Source organism: Nicotiana tabacum, chromosome 12 (genome assembly GCF_000715075.1).
Source record: "Nicotiana tabacum cultivar K326 chromosome 12, ASM71507v2, whole genome shotgun sequence".
NCBI lineage: Eukaryota > Viridiplantae > Streptophyta > Magnoliopsida > Solanales > Solanaceae > Nicotiana > Nicotiana tabacum.
This window is the reverse complement of record NC_134091.1, coordinates 123,805,581-123,830,781: the sequence shown is the minus strand read 5'-3', so window position 1 is coordinate 123,830,781 and position 25,201 is coordinate 123,805,581. Positions and strand designations below refer to the sequence as shown.

General features: G+C 38.2%; 2 protein-coding genes across 2 annotated transcripts; one reads left to right on the top strand and one right to left on the bottom strand.

Moving 5' to 3' along the window:
• Positions 1-674: 674 nt before the first annotated feature.
• Positions 675-17,209, top strand: LOC107822121 (peroxisome biogenesis protein 5-like; the record flags this gene model as incomplete). The annotated part of the gene is given in 16 exon segments (NM_001326088.1): positions 675-915; positions 1,524-1,652; positions 1,749-1,905; positions 2,493-2,686; positions 3,341-3,589; positions 4,295-4,417; positions 5,202-5,366; positions 5,656-5,849; positions 6,342-6,588; positions 8,883-8,967; positions 9,698-9,807; positions 10,047-10,271; positions 15,884-15,918; positions 15,921-15,939; positions 16,516-16,610; positions 16,698-17,209. Coding segments are annotated over 16 exon segments (2,220 nt in total).
• Positions 17,210-17,921: 712 nt separating this feature from the next.
• LOC107822120 (putative protein phosphatase 2C 6) lies at positions 17,922-24,178 on the bottom strand. The gene is made up of 5 exons (XM_016648623.2): positions 23,551-24,178; positions 21,962-22,339; positions 19,538-19,655; positions 19,199-19,422; positions 17,922-18,762 (listed from the first exon to the last, which is right to left on the bottom strand). Exons 1-5 carry the CDS (start codon positions 23,812-23,814, stop codon positions 18,211-18,213), a joined length of 1,536 nt encoding a protein of 511 aa, XP_016504109.1. The 5' UTR covers positions 23,815-24,178; the 3' UTR covers positions 17,922-18,210.
• Between the last annotated feature and the right edge of the window lie 1,023 nt (positions 24,179-25,201).

Sequence of the window (25,201 nt, the reverse complement as noted above, 5' to 3'; positions counted from 1 at the left end):
AGGCTTTTCAGGAAGCAGCTGCAAGGCTTTTCTTTAGCTGCTTGTAAGCTGTATGCATGAGCTGCTTGCAACATGCCTGTTTAATAAGAAGCTGCTACAAATTATTTCATTGAGTTGCTTGCAACCTGCTTGCATGAGCTGTTTGTAAGCTGTCTGCATGCGCTGCCTGCAACCTGCCTGCTTAATAAGAAGCTGCTGCAAATCATTTCATTGAATTGCTTGCAACCTGCGTGCATCAACTGCTTGTAGATAAACTTCAACATAGTAATAAATAGATAATCTTCTTCGGAAAAATTATCTATAACAGAGTAATGAATGGACATCCACAATATAATATTTTCATAACAAAATGTTACTAATAAGTTTTGTGTTGAATATAAATATCCCTTCTTCCTTAACCTAAATATAAATAAAGGTCTTGAATAGTATAGAATCACCTCTATTGGGAACGCATTAGCATTTACCCATTAGAATTAGTCTAGGTCGAGTGCGGGTAGGGCCAGCTGCGCTCGGTCACATTTCCCAATAGAGGATAGAAATAAGCAAAATCCCAATCTCTGGCCATCGCCTAACCACCACCACTATATATACAAATATAAATAATCGCGATTTCCCTATACACACACATATATCACTATAAAACAAATTTACACCTCTGCTCCTCCGGCCTTTGTCCTCACCGAACTCCTCCGTCAACCGCCGTCGTCAGCCGCACCTCTTCATTTTTCTTCCTTCAACTCAATCAATAACAACTACAAAAATTCAGTAAAAAAGGAAGAAAATTAATTAGAAGAAAAAGTCATGGCGATGAGAGACTTGGTTACCGGTGCTCCAAGCTGTGGCGAACCTTCTTCTTCCTCCAATCCATTCGGTGCTCTCGCTAACGCTCTCATCGGCTCTTCTTCTAAGACTCAGGTACCTCATAACACTCTTTCTCTTGTGAGCTATGACTACTGAATTCAGAGCGAAATGGATAATATATTATTGAAATTCAGGTGCACTTGATTGATTGATATAAAATTTTAGACACTAAGAAATTCGCTCGCTGACGCTTTCTTCCTGTAAAAGATTTAATTTGATTTTAGAGTTTAAGTTATGTGCATTGATGGTTTAAAGAATAGTTACCCAATCTAGTTACTTATTAGGTTATTATTACAGGTAAATGTCTTGATAAGCATTAATTTATAATATAGTAAAATTGGTGATTGACTTGCTATCACAAGTTAAAATTAGTTGATAATGTAAAAAATCATTACACTGTCAGTTTGTATAACTTAATCCTTAGATTTGCTACTTGTGGATCTGTACCGAGTTTGTGTTCTGAAATACGGGGAGTCTTTGTGTTTTAGTTGTAAAGTGTATTTGTAATATAGATTTGTCTATATTGAACAATTTTCTTGACAGAAATAGACTAGGACACAAGTTTAAGTTCGGGATAGCTTAAATGACATCTCAGAGTCAAGGTGTATGTACATGTGTTATGGACTTACATTAACTTGATTAATGATTCATCTCTCTTACAGGAAAGGCTAAAAGAGATCCCTACATCAGTGAGTACATCGTCCGATGGCAACTTCCTTGCAGGTTTTCAAGAACCATTGGTCTCACTTCCAGGATCAGAGTTTGAACAACCACTGCACCCTAATATTCAGGTTAATATATATATATATATATATATATTGATACTTGTGGGTTGAGGAGGGATCCACCCGCGAATGCATTACTCACTTGTAATACAACTTTCTCAGGGTTCCCAGTTCCTTCAAGGGTTCCGTTCTGCAGATCAGAATAGGCTCTCTGACGTTTGGGATGAGATACAAAGGCCTCAACTTCCATTTGCTCATGGAAGTCAGAACATGACAAACATCCCTTTGGAGTATGCCCGGGTTCAACCAGATCTTAATGGTAACACTGTACTATCTCTTCAATCATTATAATGATGGGGGCTGCCAGTTATGAGAGACATTTTAGCAATTCTGTGATAGGATTGGAGCATTGTTGCCTGATTTAACTTGGCTGAAGTAGAGAATTGTATGTGGGTCCAGGAGTAAGCATTACTTTTGATGAATTTGAATTACGAATGGTATGCAAACCGGTCGTTGAGTTCATTTGTCAATATGGCACTGAAAGCTGTATCAAGGGGCGGGTTAGGGAATTATACTGTGGATGGAGGAGGGAGTGCTAAGTTATACTCATATAATCATATTTGATTGTGAAAAAGCCTATTTGAGTCTTTTTTCTGTGCTTTAACTTTACAAAGAACATGATAGATATCAGTTTATAAAATGATATCTTCCCAGCTAGTTAAAAGGCACATTAGAGGAAAGGGATGGGCTTGTACTTAGATGGCATTTGGCATTTCCAACTTGGTGCTTTACTGTCTGAGAAGTTGGATGATTGGTGAAAATGACCAAGCTATGTGGATGGTTGCTAATTTCATCAACTTTGGTGAATGTTCTTATGAGTTTGATTCCCTTTTCCTCCACATGTAGGGCCTCCACAGCAAGTGTTGTCAAGCTTTTTGCACTCGTTTGTCAACAGCAGTCAGGGTGGAATGCAGTTTCGTCCTACTTCACTGCCATTATTAGGTTTATCAGAAGGTGACAAGCAATGCATACGGGACCGTAGCACGATCATGGCCCGGCATTTTTTTGCTGATAAAGGTGAAGACTTCATAAATGGACAGGTTTGGTTTCTAGCCATATAATTCTACTCAGTTAGTGACATTTAGGTACTATCAGTCCGTCTTAGTTTCCTAAACTATTTCAGATATCCATGAAACAAAAATTCACCAATCTCTTGTAATAGATTTACGATTTGCATATAGGAATTCATAACTATCTCTTCTGTCTGGCTGTTCAAAATTAAATATCAAAAACAGAAAAGGAACAGCTCATATTTTGTTGGCAATGTGATGATAATGTGCCAAACTGTATTTTCCATCCATCAGAATTCATTATTAGTTATATGATTCTGTATATGTATGCTAAGTGATCGACGTTTCAAACTCATTACAGATATAAAAAGTCTTATTACTAGAAAAAGAAAATTAGTGGACTTTTAATAACTGAACTAGGAAATCCAAACAGATGCGAGGAGATTGTGTTTTGGTGTATATGGGCAAGAAACAAAAGTATTTTGTTGTTTCTACTCCACCTACAGAACACTGTGCTTTGATGAGCAGGCAGAAAGGGGGTCATTTCAACCATAGTACACTATTGTCTTGTTTTGGTCCTTCAGTTCTTCAAATATGCCGAAAATACTTCTGTGCTCTCAGTTCTTTATTTACTTTGTCTTCCTATAACTATTCTATAACTAACTTAACGATTTTATTCATCAGGTTAATGCTCTATTATCTTCTTTAGAAATTGATAATGATGCTAGGGCAAGGGGCCCTGTGCCTGGAAGATATCCCGAGCTTGAGGAGTATTGGAATGAGTCCCTAGCTATGAGACCTGCGCCTCATGTTGCAGATGGATGGATTAATGAGTTTGCACAGAACCGAGTAGAACATGCTGACCCCAACGCTTGGGCCCAATCATTTGAACAACAACATGGCGCTAATGGCTGGGCATCTGAATTTGAGCATGTAAGAAAGTTTTATTAAACTCCTGCATTAGGTGGGGTTGCATTTTGGCCGGGAGGGGAAATGAGAAAGAGGAGAATAGTCCACCTTTATGAATAAAGAGGAGAATAGTCTACCTTTATGAATATTGTCATGCTCGGTGGAATTAGATTCATCATAGAATAATTTGGATCTATACCTAAAAACATATCCAAAAAAAAGTTTAATTTGGATATGAGTTCTATTAGGCTGTCAGATTGAACTTATGAACAAAATGCATCCAGGCACACACAAGAGAGAGAGAGAGAGAGAGAGAGAGAGAGAGAGAGAGAGAGAGAGAGAGAGAGAGAGAGAGAGAGATCATACTAATTATGTTAATGTTCAGAGCATTTGAATTTGTTAGCAGCTTTGGACTAAAGCATCCTTTATAGAAGCAAGAGAGAACATACATGTGCACCTACACGCACACACAATCACAGAGAGGGGGAGGACAAACTAGCCTGTATTCAGATGTCAGGGAGAATGCGTAGATGAAAATAGGGCTAATTGTATTTCATCATCCTTTTAATCTGGTGTGGCTTATATAAGTTAAATGACGAAGAGCCCCTGATGATGTCAGCAACCCCCCCCTCCCTCTCTCTCTCTCCCTCCAGAGTCCCTTTCTCTCCCTCCCACCTTTCCATGTTCTCTGTTTTTGTTTATGAGTACAGTTTTCCTGTGCTATTGCAGGAGCAATCCCAACTTGGAATGATCGGTCAAATGAGAGGTGCAAATATTCCTAACTTGGCGGCCATGGAGCAAACACGTATGTTGGCTCACACATTAGCTCAAAACAATGACCCAAAATTTCAGGTTTCATGCTAAGTCTTGTTTTATTTTATATTTGCTCAAGCAAACATTATTGACATTCTTCTGAGTGTACTAAGGTGTCGTTTGGTAGGATGTATTATGGAAAATAATACATGTATTAACTTTGGTATTATTAATCTCTTGTTTGGTAGTGTTTTTCACCTTATTCAGTACTGTTCTTCTATATAGAAAACCATGACATTAGCAATACCATGGTTTTTAATAGATGGATAAGCATGTATAAAGATAAAACTGCCCTTTCAAAACCTTTAATACGCCAAACCAATCCCAACATTACTAATACACCCTATTCAGTACTTTTCTTATATACCCTACCAAACAACCCCTAAGCGGCTATAAATGCATGTGGGGTAACAAGACAACCTCTAATTTAAGGGCTAGTACCAGTACTAATTGGCTATTACGTTCATCATGATTATTCTACATGTGCCACCTTCCATTTTCTGCTTGTGAATGGAATAGGGAAGGGATGCAAGTAATATACTGCAGTAGCAGCTAAGTAAAGGGGATTAAATAGAAAGAAAGGCAGGTATTACTGGTATATCAGGAACTTGTGACTACTTATTAAAAAATAAATCAGAAACTGATTGCTAACCTGAACCACCATGGAGACATGCTAGCTATCTAATGAAACAATTTAGTAGAATATATCAAGTCGAGGAGATGTTTAGCAGATAAATATTTCTGTTCATTGGTTCATTTTGGAATATTTGTTTATTGCATTTTTACCTTCATTAGTATATGATTGCTTTATTAATTCATGTAGAATTCCAAATTTCTCCAATTTGTATCCAAGATGAGTCGTGGTGAAATTACTATTGAAGAAAATCAATTCAAGCCTGCTACAGTTGCTCCTGGGGATTGGGCAGCAGAATACGGACAGCAGTATAATGGAGGTCAATCATGGGCTGACCAGTTTGCGCATGAGGAGGCAAGTGCAAGATCATTACAAGAGTTGATATTTTTTTTGTGTGTGGATGTGGATAAGGCATTGAATGTGTTGATCTTACTCCAGAAGTTGTAGGATATGTCTTGTCTATGATTTTGTGAGTATGAGATGCACTAAAAGGCAAAAGCTGTTGAACCTGGAACTTTCTCACCGGAGAGTTCCTAATATATGTGGTTTGAAACGTGATTGTGGTTGATGAGTTTCCTTTAACATGTTGTGAGGTCTAAGTCCTTTCACATTAATATTTGCACGTGTCCTTTGTTGTTTTCAGCTTTCTCGTGGACCACAAGGGTGGGTGAATGAGTTTTCTGCTGAACGTGAGCAGCATGGATCTGTAAATGACGAGTGGGTAAATGAATTTTCAAAGTTGAACGTGAATGATTGGGCAGATGAATTTGGGAATCAAGTTGCTGAAGGAGCATTTGGTGAAACCTCGGCTGATAGCTGGGCAGAGGCTTATGATGAGTAAGTTTCACCATGCTTGAGAAAATATAAATTATATGGTATTAGATTCGTGATAACTTATGTTCCAATACTAATTTCTGTAACTGTTATTTTGGCATATTATGAGTTTCCAACCCGAGGCCCATGAATCACCTGTTTCAAAAAAATCTCTTTAATTATGTTGTGTGTCTCTCTTGGTGACATTATGCTTTTCATCCGTCATGTCTGTCTTTTCTTATTCTTTGGCTCTTTGCCTTCCTTTATTATCCCCCCTCTCCCCCCAACACACACACACAAAAAAAAAACCCTGTTAGTCCCTGTCCCTTTCTGAGGCTTTTTCCCTATATTTTCTCATTTTTTATCAGCCTTTACATGGCAGAAATTGGCAAACCCTGTTCATATCCGTTGTTTATCTGCTTTTGCATACCAGAGACTAGTTTCAGCTTAGGACACTCTATGCAAGGCTTATGCATTTCCTTGAATTATGTGCTTGGTTTTACCATTTTCCAACAGGTATATGAACGAGCAAGCTGCTCTCAAACAGCAATCAGACGCATCAAGGGGAGTTTATGTGTTCTCTGATTTGAATCCTTATGTTGGTCATCCGAATCCTCTAAAAGAAGGGCAGGAACTATTCCGGAAGGGTCTCCTAAGCGAAGCAGTTCTTGCTTTGGAGGCTGAAGTCTTGAAGAACCCTGAAAATGCTGAGGGTTGGAGGTTACTTGGCATAGCACATGCTGAAAACGATGATGATCAACAGGTTAATATTAGTTTATCCGTTCTTCATTCACTAATTTTTCTGAGATATCTTTTGTGAATCATTCCATATGTGTTTATCTGCAAAAAGGATCAAACTCATACAAGTGGTTGATGAACTGCATTTCTATTCTCTCAGTTCCAAATTAAAAACCTTCCATGACAAGAAGAGGTTATAAAACATTGACATGCTTGATTACAATATGATGGTCTTTTCTTTACTATTTATCTTTCTATCAGATTTTGCTTTAGTAATTATGTTACAACCCAGAAGCCTCTTGGTATCCTGAGATGGTCAAAAGCCTACATTTCTTGTATGGTTCTTGTTGAATGATTGAAATACTGCTCAAGGCATTATCCTTTCCAATCAAACAGAAGAAATAGGGAGAATTCAATTCACATAATTCTTCAGGCATATGCACAAACCAATATAACGGTGAAACAGCTAAGCTCACAAGTTCAGTTGGTTATTGGTGAGACGATCTAAAGAGATTTTTTGATGAAGAATTGTGAATTGAACTCTCCCCATCTTCTGCTGTTTGATCGGGAATCACCCGGTACCGAAAATAATTGAACTCATAAGTAGCCTTATCTATTTAATTTTTTTGAAGCAAATGTGAGGAGTTGATATTATAGATCCATATAGGTGATACTTACTAGTTCGGAATAGGCCTTAGATTTGTTAGAGAACGTTTAATATTATTACTATTTATCTTATTATTATGGCAGAATAGCCTGGTAAATACTTGTACTTGTTCGTGTTTGTCATCCCGGTCCTTGTACTCAACAGTTTGTCGATTGGACACTTATACTTACTAAAACACATTACTTTAAATCCCTCTGACCTTGCGTGTCTCTCAAACGCCCTCATATTAATATACACGTCAGATAAAATATGCCACATCATTTTTTAATTTTACAAAAACTATTTCTTTTAAAATAACTCAAATTCATTCCATTTCTAGTCTAAGGACACCCTTATCTTTTCCCCCTCCAAACTCATCAATTGGCTAAGCAAAACAATTGAAAGAAAAAATTCTTCGAATTTCATTCGTGAATCGTATAAACAAAGACAATAAAAATTCAGTACATTTCCAAAAAATAAACCCTCCCAAAAATTTAAGCACCCGGAAAATTAATAAAACGACACCGAAAAGAACCAAGGACTAATCTTCATCATCTGCCCTCTTTCTGAATTTGCGATAATTCTCTTCAAGACAAGATGCTTAGCGATGATAAGGCCAGTGTCAACGAGATTCTGAATATTGGGAACGTTGTAGTTTTGAGCCAAGTACACTCCGAAATCGTACCAACAGTGAACGAGAATGTGCCTTTGAAAACCCCATTGAATTGAAGATCAAATTATTTGCTATTTGTTTGAGGCCTATCTCACTCTCTTATTTACTGTTTATCTTGTTGTCTTCTCCCCACCCACCCTTTTTGTAAGGGTTGATGAGTGTATTTGTGTAAGAGGGATGATTTTTATTCTTTTTCTTTGGTGGGGGATTTCTTGAATAAAATATTTTTGGTGGTTGGAGGAAGAAAGATGTGAAGCAATCGTGGAAGTGGAGAAGGTAAGTAGTTGTGGAAGGAAAGGAGGAGGTCTAGGGGCGGTAGCAGCAGACTGATTTTTGGGTACTTTGGGAGGAAGATGGAATTGATAGCTTTTTCTTTTCTTTTCTTTTTTTCTGTTTTTCTGGTTTTTTTGCTTTTTTTTTTCCATAGAATTGATTTCAGTACTTTTTAAATCAATTCAAGCCCCTTATGAGCGTGTATATTACACATTTCCTCCAACTCAGTTATATCAATGCCACATAAGCTCGGTTAATGGTCAGAGGTATTTTAAAACCTTATTTTGAAAAAGTATAAGTATTCATTCGACAAACTGCTAAGTATAGGGACCGGGATGACAAATGCGAACAAGTACATGAGTCTACTAGGCTATTCTGCCTATTATTGCTATTATACATATATATGTATGCGTGTGTGTGTGTATATATATTATATATATAGATAAAACTTATCTTCACTATTCTTATTTTATTTTGGCATGATGATGATATGAGTTGAGCTTTAAAGAAAGAAGCGAGTATTCATATCGCTCACCCCAACTTTGTTTGGGACCGAGGCATAGTTGTTGTTGTAAATGTGAGGAGTTGATGCTGAAACTAATGCAATAATGATGCATGGTGATATGTTTAATGGTTTTAGAGTCTTTTTCTGTCTGGACTTCTTGCGTCACAAATGCTGAGCTCAATTTATTGGGAAGGCATAACACCATAATCACCGTTTTCACAGGCTATAGCTGCCATGATGCGAGCACAGGAGGCTGATCCCACAAATCTGGAAGTTCTTCTCTCCCTTGGAGTTAGTCACACAAATGGTAAGTAGTTAGTTTAGCTTTTTATTAATTCAAGTGAACAATTGTGGTAGATCAGCCTGAACTTTGACAAGTGAGGTAAGTGTAGTGGAAAGGACCATCCACCTCCAACCAAAGCGGTTGGTGTGTCGAGTCATCACGGGAGCAAAGTGGAAAAAGGGCACTGTTGACTCTAGGGTGGGAGGTTTTGGCCGTTTGGGGTCTGGGTTTCGTTTTGAAAAAAAAATAGATCAGCCTAAATTTTTTATAGGATATTAATTTAATGGGATTTGGAGCTTCTGCTATGTTCAAACTTTATTGCCACTTGTTATGTGGTGTAGGTTCCTAGTAATGATTGTCAAATGTAATTTAGAAACGTCATAAATTAATGAACAAGAGTATTACATTATTTGCTTAGTTAACATATTCATGTTATTGTGACGTGAAGCTCGCATTGAGGCACTTTTGTTTTGTAGTGACTTTAAAGTTTAATCAGATTCACATTATTTTTTGATCCTCTAGATTTGTTGCTTTTGTAGCCTAAGAACCGAGTTTTCAAATATTTGCTCCATTATAAATAGATACCATAATTAGGCAATGGACATTCTCATGAGGAACACAATGGCATCAAGAGTGTGAATTTTTGGATTTCATAGATTCTTATTTCACACGCAGCTGTAATTTTTATCTATTAAGGATTTATTAATATTAGCATGCTCAGAAAATAGTATTTTTCTATTTTGTAATTGTCCAGAACTGGAGCAACAAGCTGCATTGAAGTATTTGTATAGTTGGCTGCGCCACCACCCGAAGTATGGGAGTATTGCCCCTCAGGATCAGCCTGTTTCTTTTTATCATGCTGATGTAAGACTCTTTATTTATCTTCTCTTCCTTTTCCCTTCCGTATTCTCCTCATAGATACCTGAGGCGGCTATGGCCAATCCACTCGTTCTAGCTCTTTCTTGCCTTTTCCCTTTTTTTTCTCCTTCTCGTCTTCTTCTACCTCCTTTTCTCTGTTGAGATTAGAGAACGGAAAGAGGCCATAGTGTGGGAATTGTAAATGCAGGGCAATTAACTGAGATGTTTATTTTCATGTGATACAGGTATCTAGATTATTTACGGATGCAGCTCAAATGTCACCTGATGATGCTGACGTACACATAGTACTTGGGGTTTTATACAATCTATCAAGAGAATATGACAAAGCTATTGAGTCTTTTAAGACAGCACTAAAGCTCAAACCTAGGGACTACTCACTCTGGAATAAGCTTGGTGCAACACAAGCTAACAGTGTTCAGAGTGCTGATGCAATATTGGCTTATCAGCAGGTACTCTTCACTTCACCTAATGATTGCTCATTGTCCTCTATTTAGACATACGATGGTGGATCTGCCTGGATACGTCACCTAGTTGCTGATTTGCAACCTTACAAGAAAGCACCTAGTGATTTGCATGCTAACCTTGCTAATACAAGTTTAATTCTATACAATACAGTTAGGGAGTGTTTGGAGATTCTCAGCGATTTGCAATTTTTACAATGTAACTGCCCCAGGATTGGTAGTAGTATGATAGTGTATTTACTGGAAGGTCTTACCCATCTGATGATCTTGTTGTGGTTATCTTGTACTGAATCTTTTGAAGACGTTTGAAAGCTTCTTATTCACTTCAATACATACTTGGACTCTGTTAATTTACAGCATGTATATAGTGTAATATTGTCCCCACATTGGTAGAGGAGTAGTATGTCCTTGTATAGTATAGCTATAAATAAGGACCTCTTGTGTAGTATTATTCATTCATTCAATATATCAATAACATATTTTCTCCCGTGCCTTCTCACATGGTATCAGAGCAATTGTGAGAGACTTATCGCTGTGCATAAATTCCAGCGATTCCGGGAAAGAGAAATCAATATTTTTTTTAAGGTTGTTTTCTATCTGCTTCATTTCTGTCAGTGTTGTGCAAAATCCAACACTACCACAAGAGTCGTCACTGTCCGGCGACCAAACCCCAGTGAAAAACTCCGGCAGAAGCAGCCTCACGCGCCTCCACGCGCCACCAGAAGCTCACGCGCGTGAGCTCACGCGCCGGCGCGTACGACCACTTCCGGCCATTTTTTGAAAATCTTCCTTCAGAACAGTTGGGTCGCCTGGTAATTCCGATCCTACCCCTACTGTTTTCATTTCATTCCGACAACTTTGAGTTTTTTCCGGCAGCTACAGTACTATTCCGACAGCTACAGTAGATTCCGGCAGCTACAGTTTTCAGTATTCTGTTTCTGTATTTCCGTACACTGTTTCAGTGGATTACAGTTGATTCTTTCTCCTATTTGGCAATAATTTGCAACAATGTCTATGGGATTTGATGCTTTTGGGTCTAGAAACATGAGTTCTGGAAACTCTAGTGCTATTATTACCTCGGAACCTTTAATGAGAGGTTCAAACTACTTAGCTTGGGATTCATCTGTCGAGTTATGGTGTAGAGGTCAAGGTGTTCAAGATCATCTAATCAAACAGTCTAGCGATGGAGATGAAAAGGCAATAGCACTTTGGGCAAAAATCGATGCTCAATTATGTAGCATCTTGTGGCGATCTATTGATTCCAAGTTGATGCCCTTGTTTCGTCCATTCCAGACATGTTATTTGGTTTGGGCAAAGGCACGCACCTTATACACTAATGACATATCTCGCTTCTATGATGTGATATCACGGATGACAAACTTAAAGAAGCAGGAATTGGATATGTCTACTTACTTGGGTCAAGTACAGACAGTCATGGAGGAATTTGAGAAGTTGATGCCAGTTTCTGGCTAGTGTGGAAAAACAACAAGAGCAGCGACAAAAGATGTTTCTCGTTCTTACCCTCGCTGGACTTCCTAATGATCTTGATTCAGTACGCGACCAGATTTTGGCTAGTCCGTCTGTCCCGACAGTTGATGAATTATTCTCTCGATTACTCCGCCTTGCTGCAGCACCAAGTCCACCAGTGATCTCATCACAGATACTTGATTCCTCTGTTCTTGCATCCCAGACAATGGATGTTCGGGCATCTCAAACTATGGAGCATAGACGAGGAGGAGGTCGTTTTGGAAGATCTAGACCCAAGTGTTCTTATTGTCACAAACTTGGACACACTCGTGAAATGTGTTATTCCTTACATGGTCGTCCACCCAAAAATGCTTACATTGCTCAGACCGAGACTCCAGGTAACCAAGGATTTTCTTTATCTAAAGAAGAATATAATGAGCTTCTTCAGTATTGAGCAAGTAAGCAGACATCTCCACAAGTAGCCTCAGTTGCTCAGACTGATACTTCTGTTTCTGGTAATTCTTTTGCTTGTGTTTCCCAGTCTAGCACTCTTGGCCCATGGGTCATGGACTCCGGTGCTTCTGATCACATCTCTGGTAATATATCACTTTTGTCAAATATTGTATATTCACAGTCTCTTCCCACTGTTACTTTAGCCAATGGATGTCAAACTAAGGCAAAAGGAGTTGGACAAGCTAATCCCTTGTCTTCTATCACCCTAGATTCCGTTCTTTATGTCCCTGGCTGTCCTTTTAGTCTTGCATCTGTTAGTCGTTTGACTCGTGCCCTCCATTGTGGTATATATTTTATTGACAATTCTTTTATTATGCAGGACCGCAGTACGGGACAGACCATTGGTACAGGACGTGAATCAGAAGGCCTTTACTACCTTAACTCACTCAGTCCTTCCACAACATGTCTAGTTACAGATCCTCCAGATCTAATCCACAGACGTTTAGGATATCCGAGTTTATCCAAACTTCAGAAGATGGTGCCTAGTTTATCTAGTTTGCCTACATTAGATTGTGAGTCGTGTCAACTTGGGAAACATACCCGAGCCTCCTCTTCGCGTAGTGTTGAGTCATGCAGAGTCTGTCTTCTCCTTAGTTCATTCTGATATATGGGGTCCTAGTAGAGTCAGTTCATCCTTGAGATTTCGTTACTTTGTCAGTTTCATTGATGATTATTCAAGATGTACTTGGCTTTTCTTAATGAAAGATCGTTCTGAGTTATTTTCTATATTCCAGAGTTTCTGTGCTGAAATCAAAAACCAATTTGGTGTTTCTATTCGCATTTTTCGCAGTGATAATGCCTTAGAATATTTATCTTCTCAATTTCAGCAGTTTATGACTTCTAAGAGAATTATTCATCAGACATCTTGTCCTTATACCCCTCAGCAAAATGGGGTTGCTGAGAGAAAGAATAGGCACCTTATTGAGACTGCTCGCACACTTCTAATTGAATCTCGTGTTCCGTTGCGTTTTTGGGGCGATGCAGTTCTCACAGCTTGTTATTTGATTAATCGGATGCCTTCATCTCCCATCAAGAATCAGATTCCGCATTCAGTATTGTTTCCCCAGTCACCCTTATACTCTCTTCCACCTCGTGTTTTTGGGAGCACGTGTTTTGTTCATAACTTAGTCCCTGGGAAAGATAAGTTAGCTCCCCGTGCTCTCAAGTGTGTCTTCCTTGGTTATTCTCGTGTTCAGAAGGGATATCGTTGTTATTCTCCAGATCTTCGTAGGTACCTTATGTCAGCTGACGTCACATTTTTTGAGTCTAAACCTTTCTTTACCTCTGCTGACCACCATGATATATCTGAGGTCTTACCTATAATGACCTTTGAGGAGTTTACTATAGCTCCTCTTCCACCTTCGACCACAGAGGTTTCATCCATACCAACCGTTGAGGAGTCTAGTGTTGTTCCCCCTAGTTCCCCGGCCACAGGAACACCACTCTTGACTTATCATCGTCGTTTGCGTCCTCCATCAGGCCCAACTGGTTCTCGTCCTGCACCTGACCCTGCTCCTGCTGCGGACCCTGCTCCTAGTACATCGATTGCACTTCGGAAAGGTATACGGACCACACTTAACCCTAATCCTCATTATATCGGTTTGAGCTATCATCGTCTGTCATCTCCCCATTATGCTTTTATATCTTCTTTGTCCTCGGTTTCCATCCCTAAGTCTACAGGTGAAGCGTTGTCTCATCCAGGATGGCGACAGGCTATGAGTGACGAGATGTCTGCTTTACATACAAGTGGTACTTGGGAGCTTGTTCCTCTTCCCTCAGGTAAATCTACTGTTGGTTGTCGTTGGGTTTATGCAGTCAAAGTTGGTCCCGATGGACAGATTGATCGACTTAAGGCCCGTCTTGTTGCCAAAGGATATACTCAGATATTTGAGCTCGATTACAGTGATACCTTCTCTCCCGTGGCTAAAGTGGCTTCAGTCCGCCTTTTTCTATCCATGGCTGCGGTTCGTCATTGGCCCCTCTATCAGCTGGACATTAAAAATGCCTTTCTTCACGGTGATCTTGAGGATGAGGTTTATATGGAGCAACCACCTGGTTTTGTTGCTCAGACGGAGTCTCGTGGCCTTGTATGTCGCTTGTGTCGGTCATTTTATGGTCTAAAGCAGTCTCCTCGTGCCTGGTTTGGTAAGTTCAGCACGGTTATCCAGGAGTTTGGCATGATTCGTAGTGAAGCTGATCACTCTGTGTTTTATCGGCACTCTGCTTCAAGTCTCTGTATTTATCTGGTAGTCTATGTTGATGATATTGTTATTACTGGCAATGATCAGGATGGTATTACCAATCTGAAGCAGCATCTCTTCCAGCACTTCCAAACTAAGGATCTAGGCAGATTGAAGTACTTTCTGGGTATTGAGGTTGCCCAGTCTAGCTCAGGTATTGTTATTTCTCAAAGAAAATATGCTTTAGACATTCTTGAGGAGACCGGGATGATAGGTTGCAGACCTGTTGACGCTCCGATGGATCCGAATTCTAAACTTATGCCAGGACAGGGGGAGCCGCTTAGCGATCCTGCAAGCTATATGCGGCTGGTTGGAAAATTAAATTATCTCACAGTGACTAGACCCGACATTTCCTATCCTGTGAGTGTTGTAAGTCAGTTTATGAATTCTCCCTGTGATAGTCATTGGGATGCAGTTGTCCGCATTATTCGATATATAAAATCGGCTCCAGGCAAAGGGTTACTCTTTGAGGATCAAGGTCATGAGCAGATCATTGGATACTCAGATGCTGATTGGGCAGGATCACCTTCTGATAGACGTTCTACGTCTGGATATTGTGTTTTAGTAGGAGGAAATTTGGTATCCTGGAAGAGCAAGAAACAGAATGTAGTTGCTCGGTCTAGTGCAGAAGCAGAATATCGAGCAATGGCTATGGCAACATGTGAGCTAGTCTGGACCAAACAATTGCTCAAGGAGTTGAAATTTGGTGAAATCAGTCGGATGGAACTTGTGTGCGATAATCAAGCTGCCCTTCATATTGCATCAAATCCGGTGTTCCATGAGAGAACTAAACACATTGAGATTGATTGTCACTTCGTCAGAGAAAAGATACTTTCAGGAGAGATTGCTACAAAGTTTGTGAGGTCAAATGATCAACTTGCAGATATTTTCACCAAGTCTCTCACTGGTCCTCGTATTAGTTATATATGTAACAAGCTCGGTACATATGATTTGTATGCACCGGCTTGAGGGGGAGTGTTAATTTACAGCATGTATATAGTGTAATATTGTCCCACATTGGTAGAGGAGTAGTATGTCCTTGTATAGTATAGCTATAAATAAGGACCTCCTGTGTAGTATTATTCATTCATTTAATATATCAATAACATATGTTGTGTCTGTTGCTTGGATGAAAAAACTGATACTTCTAGATTTATGGAAAAAATAAAAATGACCATGGAGTGAGAGCATGTGCCTTAATAGATTTTATGACAAAAGCAAATGACAAAGGTACCCTTGGTCGACCATTGTGTCTTTTCTACTAAAAAGACAAAATGACAAGTCTGCCCTTGATCGATCATATTTGCCTTTTCTATATAATAGAAAATAGGTTTGCCTGAAAAATAATGAATTTATTAACATTTCAATTGTACTTCGCAGGCGCTAGATTTAAAGCCTAACTATGTACGTGCATGGGAATCAGTTACGCCAACCAGGTGATTTTCTATGCCTTTAGTTAGAAGTTATAAACCACACTTGTTGCACGTATTATGTAGTTCTTTTTATTTGTTCTCAGGTTACACTCCATTCCCAATCCTGGGCCTTAGCTAAACAAATATGATAGGCTGGCAGTAATAGCAATATAAGTAGGTCCAAGTTAATAGTAGGGAACATGTTTTATTGAACTTTGCGTGCAACTTTGGTATTATGTGCGCGGTTTGTCAGATCATTTTGGTAGTTATCCATCTGTTAATTGCTAGCAATTTAGATGCATTTCTCAGAATCCGGTGCTGAACAGTGCAGAAATGCCAATCATGACGTCGTTTTATATCAACAGTTTCCCAGAGCCAAAGAAAGACAAAAAATATCTAATTGGCAACCTTCTCTCTTTCTCTCTCTCTCTCTCCCTCCCTCCTGTTCCAGATTGTTATTTGCAGTGTCATGCTGTGACAGCTGATTTCATCTAGAAAAATAAAATTTCTTTTATATCTCAAGCCTAATTTGTTTGAATTGTTTTAGAAGTGCTAGTAATTATGGATAGTATAATTTCAGACATATTCTTTTGCATACAGGGTATGTATGAGGATTCCATCCGTTATTATGTCCGAGCACTAGCAATGAATCCCAAGGCAGATAACGCCTGGCAATATTTGAGAATATCTCTGAGGTACATCACATGATGAAAAGTCCATATGTTGCTCTATTGATTGCAGGTCATAACTGAGTTTTTCTTTTCTATTATTTTGTTGGGCAGCTGTGCATCTCGAAATGATATGTTGGAAGCATGTGACGCACGGAATCTTGATGTTCTCCAGAAGGAGTTTCCCCTATGATATGCATTGGGCTTAATACTGATATGAAAGTAGGAAGCGGAAATTCCTGTCTTGTTAGAGCATACAACAAGATTCACACCCTCTTTAGCCTTCTGAACATGATTTGCGTAATGATATTCACTTCCCTCAGCGCATGCAAGCTAATGTTTGCTTATCCCCTTGAGATTAGAAGATACAAGCATCACGTTTCAGCACAAAATTAAGCCGGACTTGACAATGGTCCGGAGCTGGTATATTGTCAAAATCGTATATCTAGAAGCATTCAGTCATATATTATAATGTAGGAATGACGATGTAATAAATAATAAACTTTTTATAAGGTGGGGTGGGTTTGGGAGATATAAAGCTGCAAAGAGAACGTAAATTCAATAGTAAGGTATGTAAAATTGTAAAGTTGTCATCTCATAAAATGTCATTTCGTTCTGTTTTTTCAGACTGGGATTTTTCGATTCTTTCGTGTTGATTTGGGAGTTAAAAGAAACCCAGAGCACTCTCAATTCTTTCGTGTTGATTCGGGAATTAGAGGAAAAAGCTTTCACTAAGCTTAGTATTTACATGTTAATCCGTGAATATTATTTCGCTTAATTTCCCTATTGAACATTTCGGGAGAAGGTTAAGAAAGGCACATAATCAGAAGCTTTCAATGTAACATGTGACCAGTTTACAAATGTCAGTCGAGACATAGATAAATGCAAGTTCTGATTTGGTGAATTTTGCCTTGTCATCAATGATTAGTCCTCAGCTCCTCATCCCTTCTACTCTTAAAATAAAAAGATGGATTTTTGTCATACTATATTTGAACTTTATGCTTTCTGTCATTTCAATAATAATAATCATCTTGCGTTTCGTTTCTTGGTTTAATTTGGTTGCAGGAGGGACTCAAGTATCAATCATATCTAAACTTGTAAAAGAATGATCGATTTGGAGTTGACGTCATTTGTCGTCACTGTCACAACTCTATTACAAGCAAGCAAGTTCAAAACACACCAAACTGAAATGTTAAAATTAAAATCTTAAAATGTTCCAAAAGTCCCTCCTTTTCAATATAAAAAACAGGATGAAAGGCAAGATAAAGTAGATGTCTCAAATCCAGTGTGAATCAGCAGTCCCTTAAGGAAATCAATTGAAGCAGATGAGACGGAAAATAAAAATGAAAGAAGCAACAAGTGTCATTTTCTACTGAGCCTTCTTCAATGGCGTTGTACACAAATTTAAGCAGCAAATACAACTTTTCCTACCAAAAAGAATTGCCAATTTGGATAATCCACAAGCACAACAACAATCTGTCACTTCAGGCCATTCCCACCACCTGATTTGACAATTAACTGAAAAGCTATACTATTATTCCTATCAGTTTCATTTACAGCAGAATCTTTGACAACAGCAGTAGAGAATGCCACTGAAGATCATTTGATCATTTGATGCTTTGATGTCTCATAACCATTTTCTCCAACTGGTAGATCTTTTATCAGCAGACAAGAATCTAGGAAGACTAAGAAGACTATTAACCCTGGTAATTCCCTCAAGCGCTGACCATTCGTCGTCTTGTGCAGTCGAAAGAATCTCAGCTATACTTCTCTTAGACTGGCCAAGACCTTTATCTAGATGTTGTTCTTCCTGTGACTCGACGACTGGAACTATCTCACTGGCATCTTTGGTAGTACTGAGATCTTCACAATCAGCGGTCTGAGAAGTTGAAATAGCTTCAGTATCTGATCTTCCAACATTGCCATCTATAGTGTTTTTCTCAGTTTCCATTTCTGGGGAATTTGTCAGCTTATTTTGGCCCTCTATCACTTTGACATCAGGTAAAGGTGTGGTGTCTAGGTAAAGGCATACTACAGCACAATCGTCATTCTTTGACGTTGGATATTTTAGCCTCCATGCTCTAGTAGCACACTCAACAAGAGCTCGGCCAGCTGTTTCACGACTTGGAGCTGAGGCCACAATATCAACAGCTTCCTTATTAGAAAGGACATCCCAAACCTACATCGAGAAAGTCAAGATATTACGAAATCAAAAATGTAAATGCAGTATCACGATGGTCTGCAAACAAAACAAGCCCTTAGTCAAGAGGTTAGTTACCCTCTTCGGTATCGGCAACCCCAACCCCTGTCCCCGACCCTCAACTTTGACCCCGATCCAGATCTCGACCCCGAATTCCGACCCCCGATCTCAACATCCGAACCCAGACCCCACCGCCCGTCCTCCTCTCGCCCTCACCCATTTCGTTTCCCATAATGTTTGGCTAGATTATTTTTTCAAAATATATTTTCTGCTAACCAATCAAACACCAGAAAATAAGTAAGAAAATCACTTACATTTTCCAGGAAAATGTTCTTTCATACCAAACACACCCTAAGATGTCATATGTTCTCTGCATAGTTGAGATAGGATTAAACATGAGATAAAAGAAAAATACCCCGTCAGTTGCAAGGAGGACAAACTCATCCCTTTCAGTAATGTGGTGGTAATACACATCCGGCACGGAAATTAAACCAAAATCCTTGAGACAAAAATCACCAAATGCTCTGGCCATTGCCAAACCTGGAGAGTCACAGTTTGGCAACCATACACGTGCAACCTCCGGCTCATCTTGCAATGCAAAAACCCGTCCTTTACATTTCTGGATTCTAGCAGCTTCTCCTACACGAGAAAGCTACTGATTTCAAACAACTGAAAGATATTTAACTGATTTCAGCTTTCAGCTAATGTGCACTGTGTGTGGGGGGGTGGGGGGTGGGGAGAGAAAGAGACAGACTTGGAAGATTAGGCTTCAAATCTACTGTCAACTGTACAGCCATTAAAGAGTTGTCTTTATCTCTCATTGCCAAAACTGCTCTTGAGTCACCAACATTACCAACAAATATATCCTTGCCCTGAGAAAACCACGGAAGATCGGTTATTATCTCCTCTTTCAAGATGCTACGCAATTAGTGATGCAAAAATAACCATGCTAAAACAGAATCATGTGCAAACCTTCCCACTCAATCATTATTTATTTCTGAAAGTATAATGTTTCAACATCATATCCTGGTCAACAGAGATATTCATCAATCCAAAAATCTACACGACTTTACAAACATGCAAAATCATGAAAACAGTTGATTAAGAAAGAATCACAACATAAATCTCTAAATAAATCAGGAAACAAACCAATTAAACATGAAGTATGATGTGCAAGGCAAAAAAAAGGCCCTGCATTTCTGACAACAGGTGAAATAAGCATTCATATGCATTCTCCAGTTTACAAGAAAATTTTTGAATGAAGTCTGACTGAATATGAGTATAGGTCCTCCTCCATATAGCGAACTCCATCTATCTTTGATTCATAATATCAGTGTGTTAGAGGTCTTTAAATGTAAGGAAAATAGAAAGGGAATCAATAAACTACAGCTTCATGTTTTGATCCAACCTATGCAGATAGAATGGACATCAAAGACAATACTTATTTACCAACCAAAAAACAAAAAAGACAAGTAAAAGCTATGAGCCAATGACAGGTGATTATAACATATTTATGCATGTCCTATCATTGATTGAAGTTGCACAGACAAACAAGCAAACTATTTAAAAAGACATGCAACAAACCTATCAATCAAAATAACAACCGTACATATTGCTACAGCGCAACACAAGATAATTCAACAGCAATAACCTACACTTTAATCCATAAAGTGGTCACTTTCATGGAATACAAAAGTCTTCAATTTTAAGTACAAAATTACTTTTTTAAAATGTCATGAAAGTGACATGATCTGACTTAAGAGATATATATTTATTTTTTTGAAATGCCATGAAAGTGATATGATAAAGGTATAGCAAGTTATACCATGTCTAAGAAGAGTCGCACACTAAAATTTCATTAACTACTACTAAGAACAACTTTTCTTCTCTCATGGAACTACCAGTAATGGTTGCCAATTGAAATCAAAACACACCCAAACATAGCAACAAAGTAAGACTGTTTAATAATAATGAATACGATGGCTACAGGTAAAATTTGGCTATGGGCTAAATTTGAAAACGTTGAAAATGCGTTTGATTTGGTTTTACTTAATTGATAAAAACCCAACAAGTTTATATGCTTTTTCTCATTTGTCTTCTTCTCCACAGCGCCGCCACAACATCTCACCCTTGCTTACTTTGCCCCATTTTTGTCCTCCTCCCTCCAACTCACTGGCAAAAATCCCCCTCAAAGAGCCTCGGACAAGTCACTGGGCATTGTTCTAACAACTATGTGATAGGTATAATGATATTTGGAGTGGGTTTGACAAGAACTTATAGGAAGGCTATGCTTGATGATGGCTGGTAATTCAGGAGACCCTGTAATAGCTAAAGAAGAGGGAAAGAGAACAGACTAAATGGAAGTACAAATATAACTAAGGAAAAAAAGGTACTTTCTTTCATAACCTTTTATGATAATGTGAATGACCTTACCTAAAAAAAGGTAAGAAAGAAAGGGAAAAATGTGCAGGTTAGATGTATTTTACCAGTCTATTTTAGGCCTGTTAAATAAAGAGCTAAAGAAATTGTTTGATTAAGTATGCACTCAGCTTCTCAATATTGATTTTGCTTAATCATATTCAACAAAACGCACCCATTAGAAACTTCTAACATCAACCATATGCTCGAAAATGGCATGAAGATAAAAGGAAAACTCATTGAGCTGGGAGCGAAAACACGACTTATTAAAACACAACAATGCATTTGAGTCATAAATAACAGGTATCTTCCCATATCTGCATGGGTATTTGCGTGTTATTCGGACCAGATAATGGGGTACCCATTAAAAGCTCATATTCTAGGCAAATCAAGTTCTTCCATATAACCAAAAAGTGCATAATTCCCCAACAACTGCACTTCCTATAATGTTCAACAGTTCAAGCTGCTAGTCTGCTACTGACAACTATAATGACGGTGGCTTACAAGTTACAACTACTTTAAAGTGAAATAAGGAAAGAAAGGTCTAGATGGTCCCAGACTCCACTTGTGGGATGTTAGTGGGTATGTTGCGTTGTTGTTGTTGTTATTGTAATTTATTTGACATTGACGATTACAGAGCATGCATATATGAAAAGTATGGACGACACTGCTTTTCCAGCCTCAACAAAAATACACTAGTTTTAAGTGCATCAATTCCAGATGAAGATAGAAGAAACCAAGATTATGGTAAGGTAACTACCTGCATTACCAAAGTAACAGCAGTTGACCCGCTGCAGAAACAGTCTATTGAAGGGTGTAACTTTAGTTCCTTATCCATTGATCTAAAAGCCTTTAATATTGAGCTCCTAAGTGGCAGATGGATTTCTGGGAATTTTTCATTGTTCTCAGCTTCCACTGATTCGATCAAATCATCATCCACAATGTCGTCAAAATGTGAGCCTCCATTAGTATTTCCATTCTCGGATGCAGCATTTTGATCACCACAGGATTTAGTTTCCCACTCTGATTGCAGCAAAAGTGGAAGATAATCTCGAACTTTCCTTGCAACCATATGACCATGAGGACCATGCCCATCAAATACTCCACAAAAGATTGTATCGCTTCTCGAACAATAATTCTATGGTAGAAACATTCCAACCAAGTCATAAACTGACCCAATAGACAAGAACAAATTAATTTATTGTTTGACAATTAACAGATTAAATGACATACAAGAGACAATAACTATGCTGTGTTAATACTCAATTTTTGACGCTCAAGTCTCAACAACGATGGTAACGAGGTGAAACAGAACTCCAATTAAAAATCTGAAGAGGACTATGTAGGATGCCAATGTGGTTGATATTATTAAGAATAATCTTTGAAATAAACTTGGCACTATTCTCGAGCATCCCAATTCAATTCAGCAATGATTTAACTCCAAAATGGAGCCTAATAGAGTTTAGTTATTATAAGCATCAATCTACTTTCATTTTCGATGCTGACTTAGTATCACCAGAATTCAATTTTTACATACTCGTTTAGGTATTTAGGAACAAATAGCAGATTCAAATTCTAAGACATTCATGCACATTTCACTCAAGGGTGTGGCCTAGCCGTCAATGACTCAATAAAGTTGGAATGGATCATGAGACACCGTTGACTCGGTGATTTCTTTTCATCTGTCTAGCCTTGTTGGAGAGAGTTATCACAAACTTGTACCGGTGGGAGACAACAGGTACCATATGAATTAGATATAACAACAACAACTTCGTTTCGGTCTCAAACAAGTTAGAGGTCGGCTATATGAATCTTCACTGACCATGTTACTCCATATAAAACGTATAGTGAGGATTCATAACGAAACTGTAGTTTTTTGCTTATTGCTAGCCAACCGCAACCCTCCTCTTTTATCCGAGCTTGGGGCCGACAATGTGAGCAAGCCCCTTGATAGTTAAATTATTCACTCACTATGCAAGTTTGAACTTTTTTTTTGAATCCCCTTGTTAGGATTCCTGACTCGACCACTACTTGTACTGGTGGGAGGAGCAGGTAACCTATGTATTAAAAGGGCAACCCGGTGCACCAAGCTCGCGCTATGCGCTAGGTCCGGGGAAGGGCCGGACCACAAGGGTCTATTGTATCCAACTTTACCCTGCATTTCTGCAGGAGGCTGTTTTCACGGCTCGAACCTGTGAACTCTTGGTGACATGACATCAACTTTACCAGTAACGCCAAGGCTCCCTCCGAAACATAGACAACGTATGTATTTGATGCAAGAAAATAATAGTAACAACAACAAAGACATGCATACACTATTTTTATCCTCCACAGAGTTAAGAAACAAACCTCCCAAACAATCATGGCATCTTGATTTGTACCTTTCTTTCCTTGCTGAGTATATAAACAAGCAACATTACTAGCACCATTTCCAATTACCCTTCCTTCAATCTGCTCAAGTCCTCTCTCCTCAGCTCCACTTCCTCCACTCAACTTGCTCATAAATGTGCTGAAATCTCCATTATTAGAACTGCTCTTCCTCAACTTCAAATCAATCTTTTTACTTTCATTCTCACTGCTCTTCCCTTTTACTAAAGAATAGCAAATTCCCATCTTTTTATTACCAAAAAAAAAAAGAAATTAAAAAAAATCAACTTTCCTGTTACAATTTATAGGATCCTTTATTTCATCTTCAATGCTAGTGATAAACAAATGCTTTTTAGTACTAATTCATATGAAATTTTTCAAAAATTAAAATTTAGAGCCCTAGAGATTTAGCTAGAAAATGTTGATGAGCTAAAATGGAAAATCAAATCAAAATTACAGATAAAAACAGATGGAAACATATAATCAGGTGAGGGTGTAAAGTGTGAGTAGGTATATATTTTATGAACTGTTTTTGTATTTCTATATTTTTAATTTGCAATCATAGCTTTTAATTTTAAAAGAATAAAAATATGAGTTGGTCGTGTGCGCTGTTGAAAAGTAAATATTTGAATTAAATGAAATTTGGACTTATATGTCCTCGGGTCCTCAGTCCGCCACTACGAAGTAAATTTGTCTTAATTACGAAGCCGTCCCACTAGTTTATTATATTTGCGAAAATATACCCGTATTCGGTGTTTATACTAAATTAACTACAAATTAATACGGTCAATGTAAATATAGGGTGCGAATAATTTTTTACCTTACTTCCTGACTCTTTAAATTGGAGACTAAAACCATAAAGGTATATTTGTTTTTTGTTTTTTCACTCGGTGTCTAATACAGTATTGGGGTCCGATTAAACCCTAATTTGCATAGAAAAGTCCCACATTAGGGATAAAATGCTCCCTGACAAAGGCGACTCCATACCCAGGTCTCGAATTCGAGACCTCTGGTTAAGGATTGTATCTTTGTTTCTGGAACTAGGTAGGAAAACACTACCAATTTTTTTTTATAGGCCAAATACATATACAGCCCATTTGGTCCCATTTTTCATTTTGGCACTCTATCTCAAACTTGTTCTATTTTGGACCTCCAACTCTACTTTTTATGTTTTATTTTAACACAAAAGCTGAAACCAGTGCAAAAAAATATAGCGCGTGTGTATACACAAATCTGAGGTGTAATAAATATCCAATTAAATGTTACTCATCCTTGTCAAACGGGTCAATACTAAAATATCCGACTCGAATTTCTTGGTGTTCATGATACTTTCGGTTCAACTTGAAATTCACAAGAATAAATATCCATTCCATTATAAAAAAATATTTTTTTTTGAGACATGGATTCACTTCAAACTTCAAGCTAATATGAAATAAAGGATGAAAAAATCAGGTGACAACATTTAATTGGATATTTATTACACCTCAGATTTGTGTATACACACACGCTATATTTTTTGCACTGGTTTCAGCTTTTGTGTTAAAATGAAACATAAAAAACAGAGTTGGAGAGCCAATATTTGTAAAAAAACTAATATAAAAAATAAGTTTTTTCCAAAATTAATATTTCAAAA